Source organism: Tachypleus tridentatus, chromosome 13, assembly GCF_004210375.1.
Source record: "Tachypleus tridentatus isolate NWPU-2018 chromosome 13, ASM421037v1, whole genome shotgun sequence".
Classification (NCBI taxonomy): domain Eukaryota; kingdom Metazoa; phylum Arthropoda; class Merostomata; order Xiphosura; family Limulidae; genus Tachypleus; species Tachypleus tridentatus.
In genome coordinates, this window is record NC_134837.1 from 105,907,606 (window position 1) to 105,924,036 (window position 16,431).

At 33.9% G+C, this 16,431-nt stretch overlaps 1 protein-coding gene across 6 annotated transcripts in view; it reads left to right on the forward strand.

Annotated features, from left to right (window-relative positions):
* LOC143237598 (cadherin-like and PC-esterase domain-containing protein 1) overlaps positions 1–16,431 on the forward strand; it is a 275,925-nt gene that overhangs the window by 231,224 nt on the left and 28,270 nt on the right. For 5 of the 6 annotated variants that reach the window (XM_076477036.1, XM_076477037.1, XM_076477035.1 and 2 more), the window contains 5 exons: positions 622–808; positions 2,533–2,710; positions 4,712–4,896; positions 6,528–6,771; positions 12,602–12,706. In XM_076477036.1, the coding sequence (XP_076333151.1) occupies positions 622–808; positions 2,533–2,710; positions 4,712–4,896; positions 6,528–6,771; positions 12,602–12,706 (899 nt within the window). The remainder of the gene's footprint in view (positions 1–621; positions 809–2,532; positions 2,711–4,711; positions 4,897–6,527; positions 6,772–12,601; positions 12,707–16,431) is intronic. The other variant, XM_076477038.1, reaches the window with a different exon arrangement.

Here is a 16,431-nt window from a genome sequence, read left to right on the forward strand (position 1 = left end):
CTTTCGTGAAAACTTGAAACCAAATAAATCTTAGAAACAAGAAAAAACAATTTAATACTAACTTGATTTACCTTACCTGTTCGTAACTTTTAATTCTATTTTTAACGTTACTTCAAAATGTTATCTATCTTGTCATCTAGGATGACTTAAGTGTAACGATTAAACTAAATCGTGAGTCCAGATCGGATGAGGGAAGAATTTATTCGAAGATATCACAATAGATTTTACATGCCATCTGCATTAGAGATTCGTTAATTTATTACTGTATTAACAGCCGATATCCTATAGTCAGTGTAGTGGATAACAACTGCGCATTGTATAATGTGAAGCAGATCTAGCTTGGTACATTTTGATTACATTTATTATGTAACTGATGTGTTAGATTTGACAGTCTAAGGGGTTTTTATAACTTTTTTTTATTGTAATGTTTAAGTGCAATGCAAGCAAATCACAACTTTTGGACGCTAGGGTAGCACTGGTTACTCTATTTGTTTAATAGTATTTGTTTTATAAACTACAGAATTTTCCTTGATATGATTATCAAAGAATGTAATTCCTGAATAAATTAGTATAACAATTTATTCTTCCTAATCCTTAGAAATTCTAAATTGCTCTTTGTAGCCACCTTGCGGAAGCAGCCTGTACCACTCTGTTTTTCTCTACCCGAACAACGTCACCAGTTTCAAGAAGTAGCGCATGCGTTTGGGACTTCTGCCCAGTGGATACTGAAATCTGTATCTTCAGTTGAAAAAAGCGGTCCAAAGCTTTTGGATATTTTCACGTTAGAGGGCCAGCAAGAACTTTTAAAGTAAGCAGTAAAGTGTCACAACACTTATCATTAAAAGACACGTATAACCAAAGGCTTACCTATTTTCGTAAAAATTCTGGTGTTAATTTTTCGGACTAGTAATTGCCACAATTATTTAAATTATTACACCTAGTCGAGTAAAACACTTTCAAAGCTGCAAATTTTACAATCTTCACTAATTCATAAGTTATACTTTGATAAGATCAACCTTCCTCTTTTATATTATCCATTATTACCAGTAGATTTTGGGCTTTAATGGGTTACTTATTCCTGTTTCTAAAACAATCTCGCTCTAGAAAGAGACAAACAGTCCAATAAAGCCAAAACTTCATGTCTACACTGCTTAACATATTCCATAAACATTAAGAGTTTGTTTTTTTAACGATTTCTTCCCGAAGGCTGTATCTTACACGTACAGTCGTGGTTACGTGAATATTGTCATTACTCGTACATGTTCTCTTTTTTTTGTTGTTCAAATTTATAAATTAAAATTCTATGTATTAAATTTAAAAAGAAAATTTTTGTAGCTGGAAAACTCATTAGCTTTTCCTTGAAATGATCCCCCCTTTATTTTCTTCTTATTTGGTCTACATGTAGGGTGTCATTTCTACTTGCTTAATTAATAACTTCAAGTAACTGCAAAACCTTATATGGTGCGTAAGCCACATTAAGTATCTGTTCAATTCTTGAATTTGTTGACAAAAGATTTACAGTCCAGATAGAATTAAATCATACATGCATGTCATATATTTGTTATTCGGTACATTTTTAAAGCACTAAGGCTCGCGGAGGTAGTAAATATCTCTTATAATTAAGTATCAGGACAATTAAACGAACGTGTGTCTTAAACTGGTTAAAATACTAAAACAATATTTCAAAGAAATTTCTTTAGCCTTCCATCTAGATGTAAAGACTCTTCAAAGATAACTTACACATACAGTGCATAAATGTCAAACACTCAATAACAGATGAATTGTTCACTGCCTTTAAATTCGTTTTAAAATTACGTATTTCACAACGTTTTGTCATCTTCAAGACTCTTCGTCACTAACAATCTACCCATCGTAAAATACAGCTTCTGGTTTGTTTTTGGTTTTTTTAACTTACTTACCTGAACCACAACCTGAAGTAAATCCGCTTTAGTGGTTCGTTCCCAAGCAAAAAAGAGAGATTTAAATACATCTATTTTTCCCAACTTTCTAATATGGTTTTAGTTGTTTCAAATATTCCCAGAAAAATCTATAACCTTATGATCGGATAACATACAATACTGTTCTCCAACAACTGGTGTCACGTTTTCCGAAGGGTAGAAACAAAAAGTGTTCGATGTCAATATACTCCAAACAACTTCGTCAAAATGACGAATTTAGAGTTCGATACATTTTGAACCAAAACTCAAATACTGTCCTTTGTTTTCTCAACAAGTATTATAATTTATAATTGGTCTGCTGCTCTATTTAAACATGTTGAGATTCCTTCTAATTCATGCTGAGTGACAATTTTCCAATGTTAGGAATATAAATATACTTTTGGCAAAACACTATTTAGAATACAAGTTCTTGTTCAACCTGTAATTGTTTAGATATGTTTTGAACATTTAATTTAGCTCTATTTTTCATTACTTAAAAAAATGTATTGAAGTTTCACTTTATTTGAAAATAATAAAGTCTAATACATCTCTATCTAGACATAAAAGGAGTATTTGTTTTCAACTTTACTTACAGCAGTGAACGTCGGAAAGCTGTAGTCCAGCAAGTTGTTCCTAATCAGCTTAAAGTATTTGGGCAGCCAATCAGCTTACGCCTCTACGTATTGGTGACGTCATTGTCACCGCTTCGAGCTTATTTGCATTCAGAAGGTCTTGTGTATCATCGTTATGGATCTTCAAGAAACTTTCGAAAAGTAAGAGAATAATGAATCAAATGTGAAAATGCACAAGCGATGTACATAGAAGTATCATAAACAATGAGTAATAGCATCTAGAATCTAGATGGTAATTCATTAACGTTGCAAAACATTATCACAGAAAATACGAAAACAAGGCGAATTAATTGTACAGTGCACTAGTATTTTGTATGCGAGTAATTTGCTTAAATAGTACATTACACTTTCTCTGTTGCAACAATATAATTAATCAATGTATAAGTGTAAAATATTGTTCCAAAAATTCATTGTTTACTCTTCATTCATTGTTTATTCATTATTCAATCAAGTTATTTATCTGTCACGCTACATTTCAGTCCTGGAAATCGTGACTGAATTTATCTTACAACTACTGGGAATTGTAAGGCTTTGTGTCTATTTATAATCTTCATTCTGGTGTAGCATTTGCTCTTTGGTTGTATGGCAACTAACAACAGTGTGAACTTTGAGCACGAGATTTGGGCACATTTCTTACTCACACGATAAAGAGACGTATTTGTCTTTAACATCTTTTTCACTGATGTTTCCATAATCAGTCCTAAAACTTCGGAAAAAGAACCTGAAGAAATTGGAAATGAAAAAACCTACTGACTTGACTTTTTAAATATACCACCAAACAATTATTTTAAAAAATGTGTTTATGAAGGAAATAAAACTCTAAACTCAGATATATGGTTTCAAAAAAATTAGGCTTAAATTTAACTTTGGTATAAGTTGAGAAGGAGATTTTTTGCATGATTATAACTAATTTGACACCTTGAATGTTTCATGTTTTAAACCCTTAGTTCATTAACAAGGCCTTCTGCCTGGCTGACAGGTTCGAGTCATCTTAAACCAATTTTTAAAACTAGGTCTGTCTGTGTGTGTTCACCTATAACTTGGCCAACCTCTGGACTGGTTATCATAAAATTTAATATGTACATTTAGGGTTACCCGGCTAGTGATGTATGGGAGTTCTAGTTCATCGAACATGTAGTTCATTGGATAACTAGAAAACGGTGTACTACGAGTAATTTTAGTAGTTATTGTAGTGTCCAGTATATTATGTTAGTTATCTATGAAACATAATTGTTCTACTGTCTCTATGATGTCAAGTTTTTATGAAGACTGGTTGCGCTAATTTCGACTACATTTTGTAATATAACTTAGGGGGAAGATTCCCAAGTGATAGAATTCAAATTGATGAGACTTCGGAATATTATTTCGAGTTTAACAACAATGTCAATTTTACTGCCTTAATTCTGGACTCAGTTAAACAGCGAGGTCACTATAAAACACTTGAAGTCAACACCTAAAGACTGACATTCAATTCCACTTTTGCATCAGGGGGACAATTTTCATATTATAGCTGAAAACAGAAGCGGCAGAAAAGATCTGAATTTTGATTGAAACGCCTTTCTGCTATATTGGAAACAACAACTTTTCCGTTTATCATACACAAATTTCTATCACCCACTGAAGAAGGTACTTCAGCTCCTCCTCAAAAGTTGAGGCGCACACCACTTGGTTCCGCCAAGGCCACGCTCATTAACAGTGTTACTCTTTATGCCAACCATTGTTGGATACATTTCCTAGTTTCATATAAATCAAAGTTATTCAAGGATAAAACTCATTTTGTATCTTACAATAATAAGAACCAATTAAGTAGAATATTGTAGTCAACTTTTGTATATGCATATATCAACCACATGGTATAAATAAAGATGTTTCACTGTAAGGTCTGAATATTCAGAAACCAACTTATTTCTTGTTTCAAAATCAATGTGATTCTTTACACTGGATTATTGTGTAAAATTTATTGTGCACTTCGTGATTAGTTGTATTAAAGCTTAGACTCGTTAGACAGAACTAAAGAAACTAAGTGCACAACAACTGCAAATGTTCGATGTCTCTTTTTATTTCCAAAATCTTCTAGAAATAATCTTCAGAGAAAGTTTTAGTTTATGTTTTTCTTTCTGATTTATGGTATTTTTCTCACAGATTTCAGGGAGATTATGGAGTCTCTCCCAGTTTTGGTACTTCGTCGCACGGAACCACGGTATGCAAACCGTTAAATTGACTCTAAACAATCTTCACGATGTCATAACAAAGACTTTGTTATTAACTGACATCCTAATTGCGTCATCAACAACTAGTCGTCCAACGGATGAACTGAACCCATTAAGGTCTGTTTGACGCTACTTTTAGCATATGAAAATTAACGGTTAGTCGTAATACATAGTAACAGCACCAATGAATATAAAATTAATTATAAAATAAAATTAATTATAAAATAAAGTTAGTTAACATAGGTGAGAGTCTAAAAGCTGTGTTTGCTGGCGAAAACAATCTGTATTAGAACTAAATTTCGTTTAATGTAAAGAATGATTTTAAGTCATGATAAAATATCAGTGTTTCATAAGGACCTAAAATGATCCATACCATATTTGGAAAACAAAAGTATATTAACAGATAGGACAAATCTCTTAAGACATTATATTCTTACTGTGTGATAATCCGATACATAGTAATCATCAAGGTATGTTTTATGTATATTATATATATATGCATATGCACACACACACACACATTTTAACAAATCCGATATTATTTAATTTGAACATTTTAATTTAATTTCGTGAGATATATTGGGATTATGGCCGAAATTATATTTCACAGAGAGACAACCCAGTAACTGATGAAGCAATGCATTCTAATCTTTATAAATAAAAAACGTAAGAAAAATATACTTAATTATCTTTATGATAGCCGGTTTTAGTTATAATAAAAGTTTGTTTGTTTGTATTTTAATTTCGCACAAAGTTACACGAGGGCTACCTGCACTAGCTGTCCCTAATTTAGCAGTGTATGACTAGAGAGAAGAAAGCTAGTCATCACCACCCACCGCCCACTCTTGGGCTACTCTTTTACCAACAAATAGTGGGATTGACCTAAACATTAAAGCGCCCCCACGGCTGAAAGGACAAGCGTGGTTTGTGTGACGGAGATTCGAACCCGCGACCCTCGGATTACGAGTCAAGCGCCCTAACCACCTGGCCATGCCAGGCCCACGATCAACGTATATAACTCTGATTGGAAGTTAACATTTTCAACGTGCTATGTTTACATCACATGATATACAGTTAAAACAAGTTTTATATAACTAATCTAGCCCTGGAGTGTTTCTAATCTTCCCGATTTCAGTTTCTATCAAACTAAACGACTTCAAACGCATAAATTTCTTTAAAGCATCAATTCCACATTCTGCAAGGGCTAATGTACAAAAGCAGTTTTGGAGCATAATACCATCACTGGGGCATGTACAACCAAATGTATTGTCATTTTTTGTGACAAATAACGTTTTAATATAAACCGTTGATCTTTAAAATTCTTAAATCAAAATTAGTGACCCCTGTTCTTCCAGAAATTCACACCTAAAGTTTTTGTTTTCAGTTACTGACTATGCTATATTAAATTGCTGAAATTAAAAACACGTAATAATTCATACAGCTCAGAAATATTTCAAGCAAGTTTATCGAGAATTCTGTGTTCACCGAATCACGTTTAGCAAATGTTTTTATCTTGAAATGAAACATGACATTCTAATCGTTTAAAATAAACCTATGACTTAAGTATACGATATTGACATTAATTTCAAATTTATCTTAAAATAACATTTTACTGAAAATAGTATATGTGGGTCATCTTAAACTGCTTAACAATGATTTTAATTAACTGGGCGAATCTCCTTCATTTTGCCGACTTATTAAGATAGAAAAAAGCATAGTTGTCCTTGTTAATTGATGTGTTAATTTAGGTGTCACCAGTGTTTCCAGCTTATGGGGTTTGACGTCATTATGAATGGGTCATTTTACCCTTTTATTACGGAAATCAACGGCCAGCCTAATTTCCAGGAATCCCGAAATCAGGAAGGATGGGTAGCCAGTCGTGTAAAAAATGTTGTCGTCACAGACACCATAAATATACTGTTTACTCCTCATTCTGTGGCTAAAGATGTTTCTGAGGCTTTAGAAGAAGTCGGAGAGGAAATCGGAGTAATGGTAGGTCTCTCAGTATTTAGAGTTTGTTCTGTCGAAGTGATTTAACTGATAGAAAAGTTAACGCTTACAGATGTGAAAAAAAAAAAAAAAACGTTGGTTCTGTAAACGTCGTTGTAACATCAGTGGTGCTAAATATGTCATCAGATTGAGTTTGATAAGCAGCTTTGCAAATTTATACGAGGTTGCAGGGTCTTTTTTTCATTTTACTGGGCTGAAATTTAATTGTAGTAGAAATATAATAATTGCTTTCACTTCTTAAAGTATCGTTTCTCTCAGAAATATAAACATTTAAAACGATTAACCTTGAAGTGTGTGTGTGTGTGTATGTGTGAGATACCTCATTTCTCGTTGTTGTTTTTTTGGAAAACTATTTTGAATTGTGCAACTAAAAGTTTTAATTACAAATCCGTTTTTATTTGTTTTCAGAAACCATAAAGAAAGGTTGGATGTCGGTTTACCGTTTGTGACTCATATCTCTAAATGAACTTTATGCTTTGCCTAATACTATAAATACCACTACAGTTGGTCCGCATGACCAAGTGGGTTAAGGCGTGCGACTCGTAATCTGAGGGTTGCGGGTTCGCATCCCCCTTGCACCAAACATGCTGGCCCTTTCAGCCGTGGAGTGTTATAATGTGACGGTCAACCCCACTATTCGTTGATAAAAAAAGTAGCTCAAGAGTAGGCGGTGGGTGGTGATGACTAGCTGCCTTTCCTCTAGTCTTACACTGCTAAATTAGGGACGATTAGCGCAGATAGCCCTCGAATAGCTTTGCTCGAAATTCAAAAACAAACAAACAAACCACTATAGTTTGAATTCAAAGTATTTCTACCAACACACTGTGACGTTATTTCTAAATTTTTTCTGATTGATTAACGTAAAACAACGGGATTTTTTGTATAAAAAACCTGTTTTCAAATGATTGACAAAATACTTTGCAAGTACTTAAATAAGAAAATCTGTGTAATGTTATTCCAACTGAAGTTCCTACATATTCTGTTGGTTTTTGCCTTTTATGGTTGAATTCCCTTTAGTTGTTAACAATCAACTAAGACAGACAAGTCATTCGTAGGGTATACCTACAAGTACAATTAAAATGTTTTCAAACTTTTGTCACCTATAATATTTTTTTAATCTAAAGAATAAATTACTATCTTACAATTATCGTTAATAGTTTACAGCGTAATTTTCTAAACTGTTACCAAACTTATATTGGCTTTTTATATGCAAAAACGGCTCGTTTGGGTTGAGAAAATATTTTACATAGAAGAGCGAACAACGTTTCGACCTTCTTCGGTCATCGTCAGGTTCACAAAGAAAGAGGTAACTGACCGGAAGCTGACCACATGTTTGAAAGGGGCTGTGTAACTGTGTGTCGAAATGTAGAGGGCGGTATTAGATGTTTGAATATATAATTTTTTTATTTTATTATATTAATATAGGTATAAAGGCGTTCCCTTATATTGGTTTATTTTGGGTTTAAGTTGTTGTATAAGTAAGGCTTCTTTAATTTTGCGTTTGTTTATGTTTGTTTCTTTATTTAGTATTTGAGTGTTTTCTATGGTTATGTTGTGTTTATTTGACTTGCAGTGTTCGAAAACGTGTGAAGGTGACTTTTTATGTTCTTTGAATCTGGTTTCCATTTTTCTACTTGTTTCTCCAACATAGAAGTCGTGGCAGTTATCACATTGTATTTTATAAATAATGTTGGTGTGGTGTTTGTCAATGTAGTTTTTACATAGTACAGACCTCAGTTTTGTGTCTGGTTTTTGAATAAATTTGGTATTAACTGGAATGTCATATTTTGTTACTAATTTTTGCCAAGTGTTGGTTATTTGTTTGCTGATGTCAGGAATATATGGTATACAGCAGTATATGGTTTCGTGGTTTTTTTTGATTCGTGAGCTGTATTTACTTTAGTTGGTTGATTTTGTTTTCTGTCTAGGTGTGTGCGTATAATGTTTTTTTACGGTTTGTGGAGGAAACTTATTGATGTTGATGAAGTATTGTTTTATTTTGTCTAATTCATCGTTAATTTTATCTGGTGAGCATAGTTTTATGGCTGTGTTTATTTGGTTTCTTAGTATGTTGAGTTTTTGTTTTGTTTCATGTGCTGAGTCCCAAGGAATGTATAGTCCAGTATGGGTGATTTTTCGGTGGATTTCTGTTTTGAATTGTGTGTCAGTTCTTGTAATTTTGAGGTTAAGAAATGATATTTGATTGTTTTCTTCCTGTTCACATGTGAAGTTAATGTTGGGATGTATAGAGTTAATGTGATTGAAAAAATTAAGTATGTGTTCTGTAGATTTGAATCCCGCAACCGTGTCATCTACATATCTGTACAGTATGTTCTCTGTAGAAAGTATCACAAGTCTCCTGGCTAGGTCTTCTAAACTATAAGAAAAATAAGGAAACAACCAAACACAACCAACAGAAAGAAGACAACTTAGATAATTTTATTGACATCCAACAGCCAAACTTCCCAGGTAAAATTACAAATTTTTATTTTCCAGAAACACCTAAAAACAACATCTTAAACGATTTTTTCAAAGAATTTTCTCACAAAACCATCAACATAATTTCACAAAACAGAAAACTAAAAAACAATCTTACAAAAAGAGACATTAATTCCATTAAAAACCTAAAACAAGACAAAAACATAAAAATTCTGAAAGCAGATAAAGGTAACGCTATAGTCATAATGAACATGAATGAATACATCCAAAAAATGAATAACATCCTATCAGACACGAACAAATTTAAACCAATACACACAAATCCAACAAAGACACACGAGACCCAACTGAACAAATTACTACTACAAATGAAAAAAGCCAACACAATTTCACAAACACTTTATTCCTACCTACGTAAAACCGACTCACGCACACCGCAAATATACGGCATCCCCAAACCTCATAAACCAGATTGTCCATTACGACCAATAATGTCCACATATGAATCGTTTAATTACAATCTTGGTAAATACATAGCATGGGCATTCTCCAAATATATAACATCAGCCAGCTCATTCATCAAAGACTCTTTTAATTTCAAGTCTAATCTAAATCAACTTAATCATAAAGCCTTAATGGCCAGTTTCGATGTTATATCCCTCTTTACAGAAGTTCCAACCACTGAAGCCTGCAAGATAACCTTAGAACTCTATATCCGAGACCCTAACCCAACTATAGAAATTCCCAGTAACCAGTTAGCAACCCTCATAGAATTCACCACGATAAAGACAAACTTCATGTTCAACAACCAAAACTATATACAAACAAATGGCCTAAGCATGGGCAACCCAGTATCACCAGTTCTAGCCAATATTTGTATGACACAAGTTGAAACACAAGCAATTAACACAGCATTACATCCACCACTATACTGGTACAGATATGTAGATGACACGGTTGCGGGATTCAAATCTACAGAACACATACTTAATTTTTTCAATCACATTAACTCTATACATCCCAACATTAACTTCACATGTGAACAGGAAGAAAACAATCAAATATCATTTCTTAACCTCAAAATTACAAGAACTGACACACAATTCAAAACAGAAATCCACCGAAAAATCACCCATACTGGACTATACATTCCTTGGGACTCAGCACATGAAACAAAACAAAAACTCAACATACTAAGAAACCAAATAAACACAGCCATAAAACTATGCTCACCAGATAAAATTAACGATGAATTAGACAAAATAAAACAATACTTCATCAACATCAATAAGTTTCCTCCACAAACCGTAAAAAAACATTATACGCACACACCTAGACAGAAAACAAAATCAACCAACTAAAGTAAATACAGCTCACGAATCAAAAAACCACGAAACCATATACTGCTGTATACCATATATTCCTGACATCAGCAAACAAATAACCAACACTTGGCAAAAATTAGTAACAAAATATGACATTCCAGTTAATACCAAATTTATTCAAAAACCAGACACAAAACTGAGGTCTGTACTATGTAAAAACTACATTGACAAACACCACACCAACATTATTTATAAAATACAATGTGATAACTGCCACGACTTCTATGTTGGAGAAACAAGTAGAAAAATGGAAACCAGATTCAAAGAACATAAAAAGTCACCTTTACACGTTTTCGAACACTGCAAGTCAAATAAACACAACCATAGAAAACACTCAAATACTAAATAAAGAAACAAACATAAACAAACGCAAAATTAAAGAAGCCTTACTTATACAACTTAAACCCAAAACAAACCAATAGAAAGGAACGCCTTTATACCTATATTAATATAATAAAATAAATAAAATTATATATTCAAACATCTAATACCGCCCTCTACATTTCGACACACAGTTACACAGCCCCTTTCAAACATGTGGTCAGCTTCCGGTCAGTTACCTCTTTCTTTGTGAGCCTGACGATGACCGAAGAAGGTCGAAACGTTGTTCGCTCTTCTATGTAAAATATTTTCTCAACCCAAACGAGCCGTTTTTGCATATAAATTTCTCAACAAATGGGTTTCTCGACATCACTGATTATATTGGCTTTACTAAACAAAAACCAATAACATGTATAAAAGGATACACTAAGTTCAGATCACCCAACAAATCTAGTGTAGTTGAAGATGTCCCTTGTCGTCACCTCCATTTTATTTAATATCCTAGCTAGAGGTACTGATGAGAAATCCTCCCTGTTAAAGTCGTCTGATTCACGTCGTTAAATCTTCAGGAAGAAATCTTCCATTCTGCCTTAACAAACAATAGAAATTATGTTTCAAGCTGTATCCACAAGTAACTACCATTCGAATCTACGAATCTTAAGATACGTTGTTCTCGCCAACTAAACTAGTGTGGTTTACGTATCTCGTTTCATTGATGATTTAGAGTCAAATGTTAACAGAATCCTGAAACTCATAATTCGTTTACAGTTACTGTTTTTCAAAGTGTCTATAGTTGTTTTATTCTTATAATGTTCATGTCAATCATGAAAAAAATAAATTTTAAAATATTTTCCTTGACAGACAGACACACATTAAGTTTCCAGCTCTGAAGGAGTAAATAAAAAAGTGCATTTATCCTCATCCTTCAAACTAGTTTACAATGTGGTGCTTATATATAGGTAGAAAATACTTTACAATACTCCACTGTATAAACATTAGTAAATTAGTATTTACAAATATAAAAGTGTGAGCTCTCATAAAATTGTTTAATACATTTGAAGTTACAGCATAACTTAAAATACACAGCGGACGTTTTGCTTTAAATGGCTGGTATCTGTGAAATTTAGATTTTAAGATTGCTGATTGAATAAATGCAAAGACCGTGACAATAAACCCGTTTTCAGAACTAGATACGTTACAGATAAAGTCTGAATGAGGAGAAAATGTTTGCTTGACATAGCAACAGTTGAAAAGACATTTAATGTGTCTAGATTTGTTTGGGTGTATTGATCTAACCCTAATGACTATCATTTCATACAATATTTGCTTTCACATTTAACACTCATCTTAAACATAATCTATATTAAAAGTTGAATTATTTCACACAGGATTTGAACTAAATTGATCTAATGTTTAATAGCATACAGGATATGTAATAAATAAATCCAAGATTTTATTTCACGCAAAAAAAAAAAAATGACATTACACGCATCTTAGTCAAAATAATGTTTTATCAGTCTTATACGTCAGCAGGAAAGTACCTCACGTCTGTCACAGTGCAATGCACGCGCGTGTTTATAAATGTGAAAAATATGCAAGATGTACGAAGATTTTACTTAAATTCAACAAAAATTTCTCTTCTGGTTGATTTTTTTTATGTATTTTAGGGCCTTAACTGCTTGATAAGTCACGAAGTATGTCTGAATCGGCAGGATTTACAGATTTTGTTGGACGGACGGCGGGAGACGTTGAACCTTCGAGGCTTTCAGCAAGTAAGAAAGAGGTCATTCTTTTGTTGGATGAACGTAATTTAATTGTCTGATGGTTGAGTAGTCAAGTTTCATTTCTAGGATTTTTTTATTATTATTTCTTTACGATTAACCCCCGTATTCGTCACATTGCTTTTTTACCCTCTGTTAAGAGCAGAAATCACTTGTTAACTCAGATCATTTGTTAACCGGAAACTTTGTAACATTTGCCAATGTATAAAACTAAAGTTGTATAATATTTGGACACCAGAGTTCCCTCGGACTGTTCATTTTGTTGGCTCAACTGCTATTAGTAACAAAGATACAAATAATTTACCACAAGCCATTTTAGCCAACGTGATTTATGTACAATTAATTTACATTATATACATATATGCTGTGTACATTTTGTGATATCAGATGTTTAATAATTGATAACTAATTTGTTTATTTGCGTCTGTTTTGTGAACAAGGAAGAATTTAATTTTAGTGTATTTGAAAAACTGATCTTACCGATGTGAATGTTATGCGTGTTTGTGCCTGATCTTACCGATGTGAATGTTATGCGTGTTTGTGCCTGATCTTACCGATGTGAATGTTTTGCGTGTTTGTGCCTGATCTTACCGATGTGAATGTTATGCGTGTTTGTGCCTGATCTTACCGATGTGAATGTTATGCGTGTTTGTGCCTGATCTTACCGATGTGAATGTTATGCGTGTTTGTGCCTGATCTTACCGATGTGAATGTTATGCGTGTTTGTGCCTGATCTTACCGATGTGAATGTTATGCGTGTTTGTGCCTGATCTTACCGATGTGAATGTTATGCGTGTTTGTGCCTGATCTTACCGATGTGAATGTTATGCGTGTTTGTGCCTGATCTTACCGATGTGAATGTTATGCGTGTTTGTGCCTGATCTTACCGATGTGAATGTTATGCGTGTTTGTGCCTGATCTTACCGATGTGAATGTTATGCGTGTTTGTTCCTGATCTTACCGATGTGAATGTTATGCGTGTTTGTGCCTGATCTTACCGATGTGAATGTTATGCGTGTTTGTGCCTGATCTTACCGATGTGAATGTTATGCGTGTTTGTGCCTGATCTTACCGATGTGAATGTTATGCGTGTTTGTGCCTGATCTTACCGATGTGAATGTTATGCGTGTTTGTGCCTGATCTTACCGATGTGAATGTTATGTTCCTGATCTTACCGATGTGAATGTTATGCGTGTTTGTTCCTGATCTTACCGATGTGAATGTTATGCGTGTTTGTTCCTGATCTTACCGATGTGAATGTTATGCGTGTTTGTTCCTGATCTTACCGATGTGAATGTTATGCGTGTTTGTTCCTGATCTTACCGATGTGAATGTTATGCGTGTTTGTTCCTGATCTTACCGATGTGAATGTTATGCGTGTTTGTTCCTGATCTTACCGATGTGAATGTTATGCGTGTTTGTTCCTGATCTTACCGATGTGAATGTTATGCGTGTTTGTTCCTGATCTTACCGATGTGAATGTTATGCGTGTTTGTTCCTGATCTTACCGATGTGAATGTTATGCGTGTTTGTTCCTGATCTTACCGATGTGAATGTTATGCGTGTTTGTTCCTGATCTTACCGATGTGAATGTTATGCGTGTTTGTTCCTGATCTTACCGATGTGAATGTTTTGTGTGTTTGTTCCTGATCTTACCGATGTGAATGTTATGCGTGTTTGTTCCTGATCTTACCGATGTGAATGTTATGCGTGTTTGTTCCTGATCTTACCGATGTGAATGTTATGTGTGTTTGTTCCTGATCTTACCGATGTGAATGTTATGCGTGTTTGTTCCTGATCTTACCGATGTGAATGTTATGCGTGTTTGTTCCTGATCTTACCGATGTGAATGTTATGCGTGTTTGTTCCTGATCTTACCGATGTGAATGTTATGCGTGTTTGTTCCTGATCTTACCGATGTGAATGTTATGCGTGTTTGTTCCTGATCTTACCGATGTGAATGTTTTGTGTGTTTGTTCCTGATCTTACCGATGTGAATGTTTTGTGTGTTTGTTCCTGATCTTACCGATGTGAATGTTTGCGTGTTTGTTCCTGATCTTACCGATGTGAATGTTATGCGTGTTTGTTCCTGATCTTACCGATGTGAATGTTTTGTGTGTTTGTTCCTGATCTTACCGATGTGAATGTTTTGTGTGTTTGTTCCGGATGTTACCGATGTGAATGTTTTGTGTGTTTGTTCCGGATGTTACCGATGTGAATGTTTTGTGTGTTTGTTCCGGATGTTACCGATGTGAATGTTTTGTTTGTTTCTTCCTGTTTTTTGCAAAAAAAATACCTTACTGTATAATTTATATTTTATTGGTTTATTGTCTGTTATGCTTGTCTTAAACTAATCCTGCTCTGAAAGAGTTAAGTTGCGGTTTAACATTAGTAGAAACAGAATTGCCCCAGATCGCAATGTTCTCCTTTGTTGATAGTTTTTAGTTCCATTCTTAATAATTGTTCAGTAGGTTAAAATATCCCAAGAAAAGATTAAACAAGCATTTTAATACTAACGTTGATTGCAATAACTTGAAATATTCGACGACAGGTTTCACACAAACTGGAACTCACGTTTATAATTTGGTTGTTTGTTCTAAATCATAAAGCTAGACATTAGATGGGCTGTGATTTAATCATTGTGAACATCAAAACCCGATTTTTAGCAGTATAAGCCCACTAACTTACTGCTGAGTCACAGAGGATAAACATTTGTGTACATAACTAGAGATGTTCTGCTAACATGTGTAGTTAAGCGTTTTAAAAAAGGTCACGTGCTTATGAATAGTTTTAGAACAAACTATTAATGAGACTTGTGAATATTCAGATATAATCCTGTAGAAATCACTGGTAGAAGGTGTCGTTACACGGTTAATCTCTAATCCCATTTGTTGGGTAAAAACGACAAGAAAAATTAGTTTTTTATTGTAAAATAATCACAGAAACAATCATCCAATTTCATCCACATGCTGAATGTTTTATCAACTTAGTTCAATATATAATCGTACTTTACTGCTATAAATGAAACTTAATAGATAAATTATATTTTGTTTACTAGTGAGGTATATATCTCATCCCGTTAGATTCCTCTCATTAAAAGATCATTGACTTTCAACTGCTTGTAGACACAGGAAATTATCTTCTACCCCCCCCCCATTTATTCAATAGTACGTGAATCTTAGTCAAATGAGATTAGGTCTAGGTATAATATTCTATCTTTTATTATAAATTTAAATATAAACTAGGCTCTCAATCGAATAAAACTAACAGAGCTTCATTTTTTCAGTTCTTGAAGAGCAACTGGCCATTCGAAATGAGACGATTCAGGTTAAACTATTCTACCCACAATAACTGGAATCTTATTCTTAGAAGCAGACCATTGTTTCTTAAACACAAAAGTCCTTTTTATAGCCTTTGTTTGTATTGATTTCATTTCAACCCTTTTCCGACTATAGGAGCGTTTGTTCGTTTGTTTTGAATTTCGCGTAAATTTACACGAGGGCTACCTGTGCTAGCCGTCATTAATTTAGCAACTGAAGGCTAATGGGGAGGAAACTAGTCGTAACCACCCACAGCCAACTTTTGGGTTACTTACTCTTTTACAAACAAATAGTGAGGTTGGCAGCACATTATAACGCCCCCACGGCTGAAAGAGCGAGCATATTTGGAGAGACGAGGATTTGAACCCGTGACCCTTAGAAAGCGAGTCAGACGCT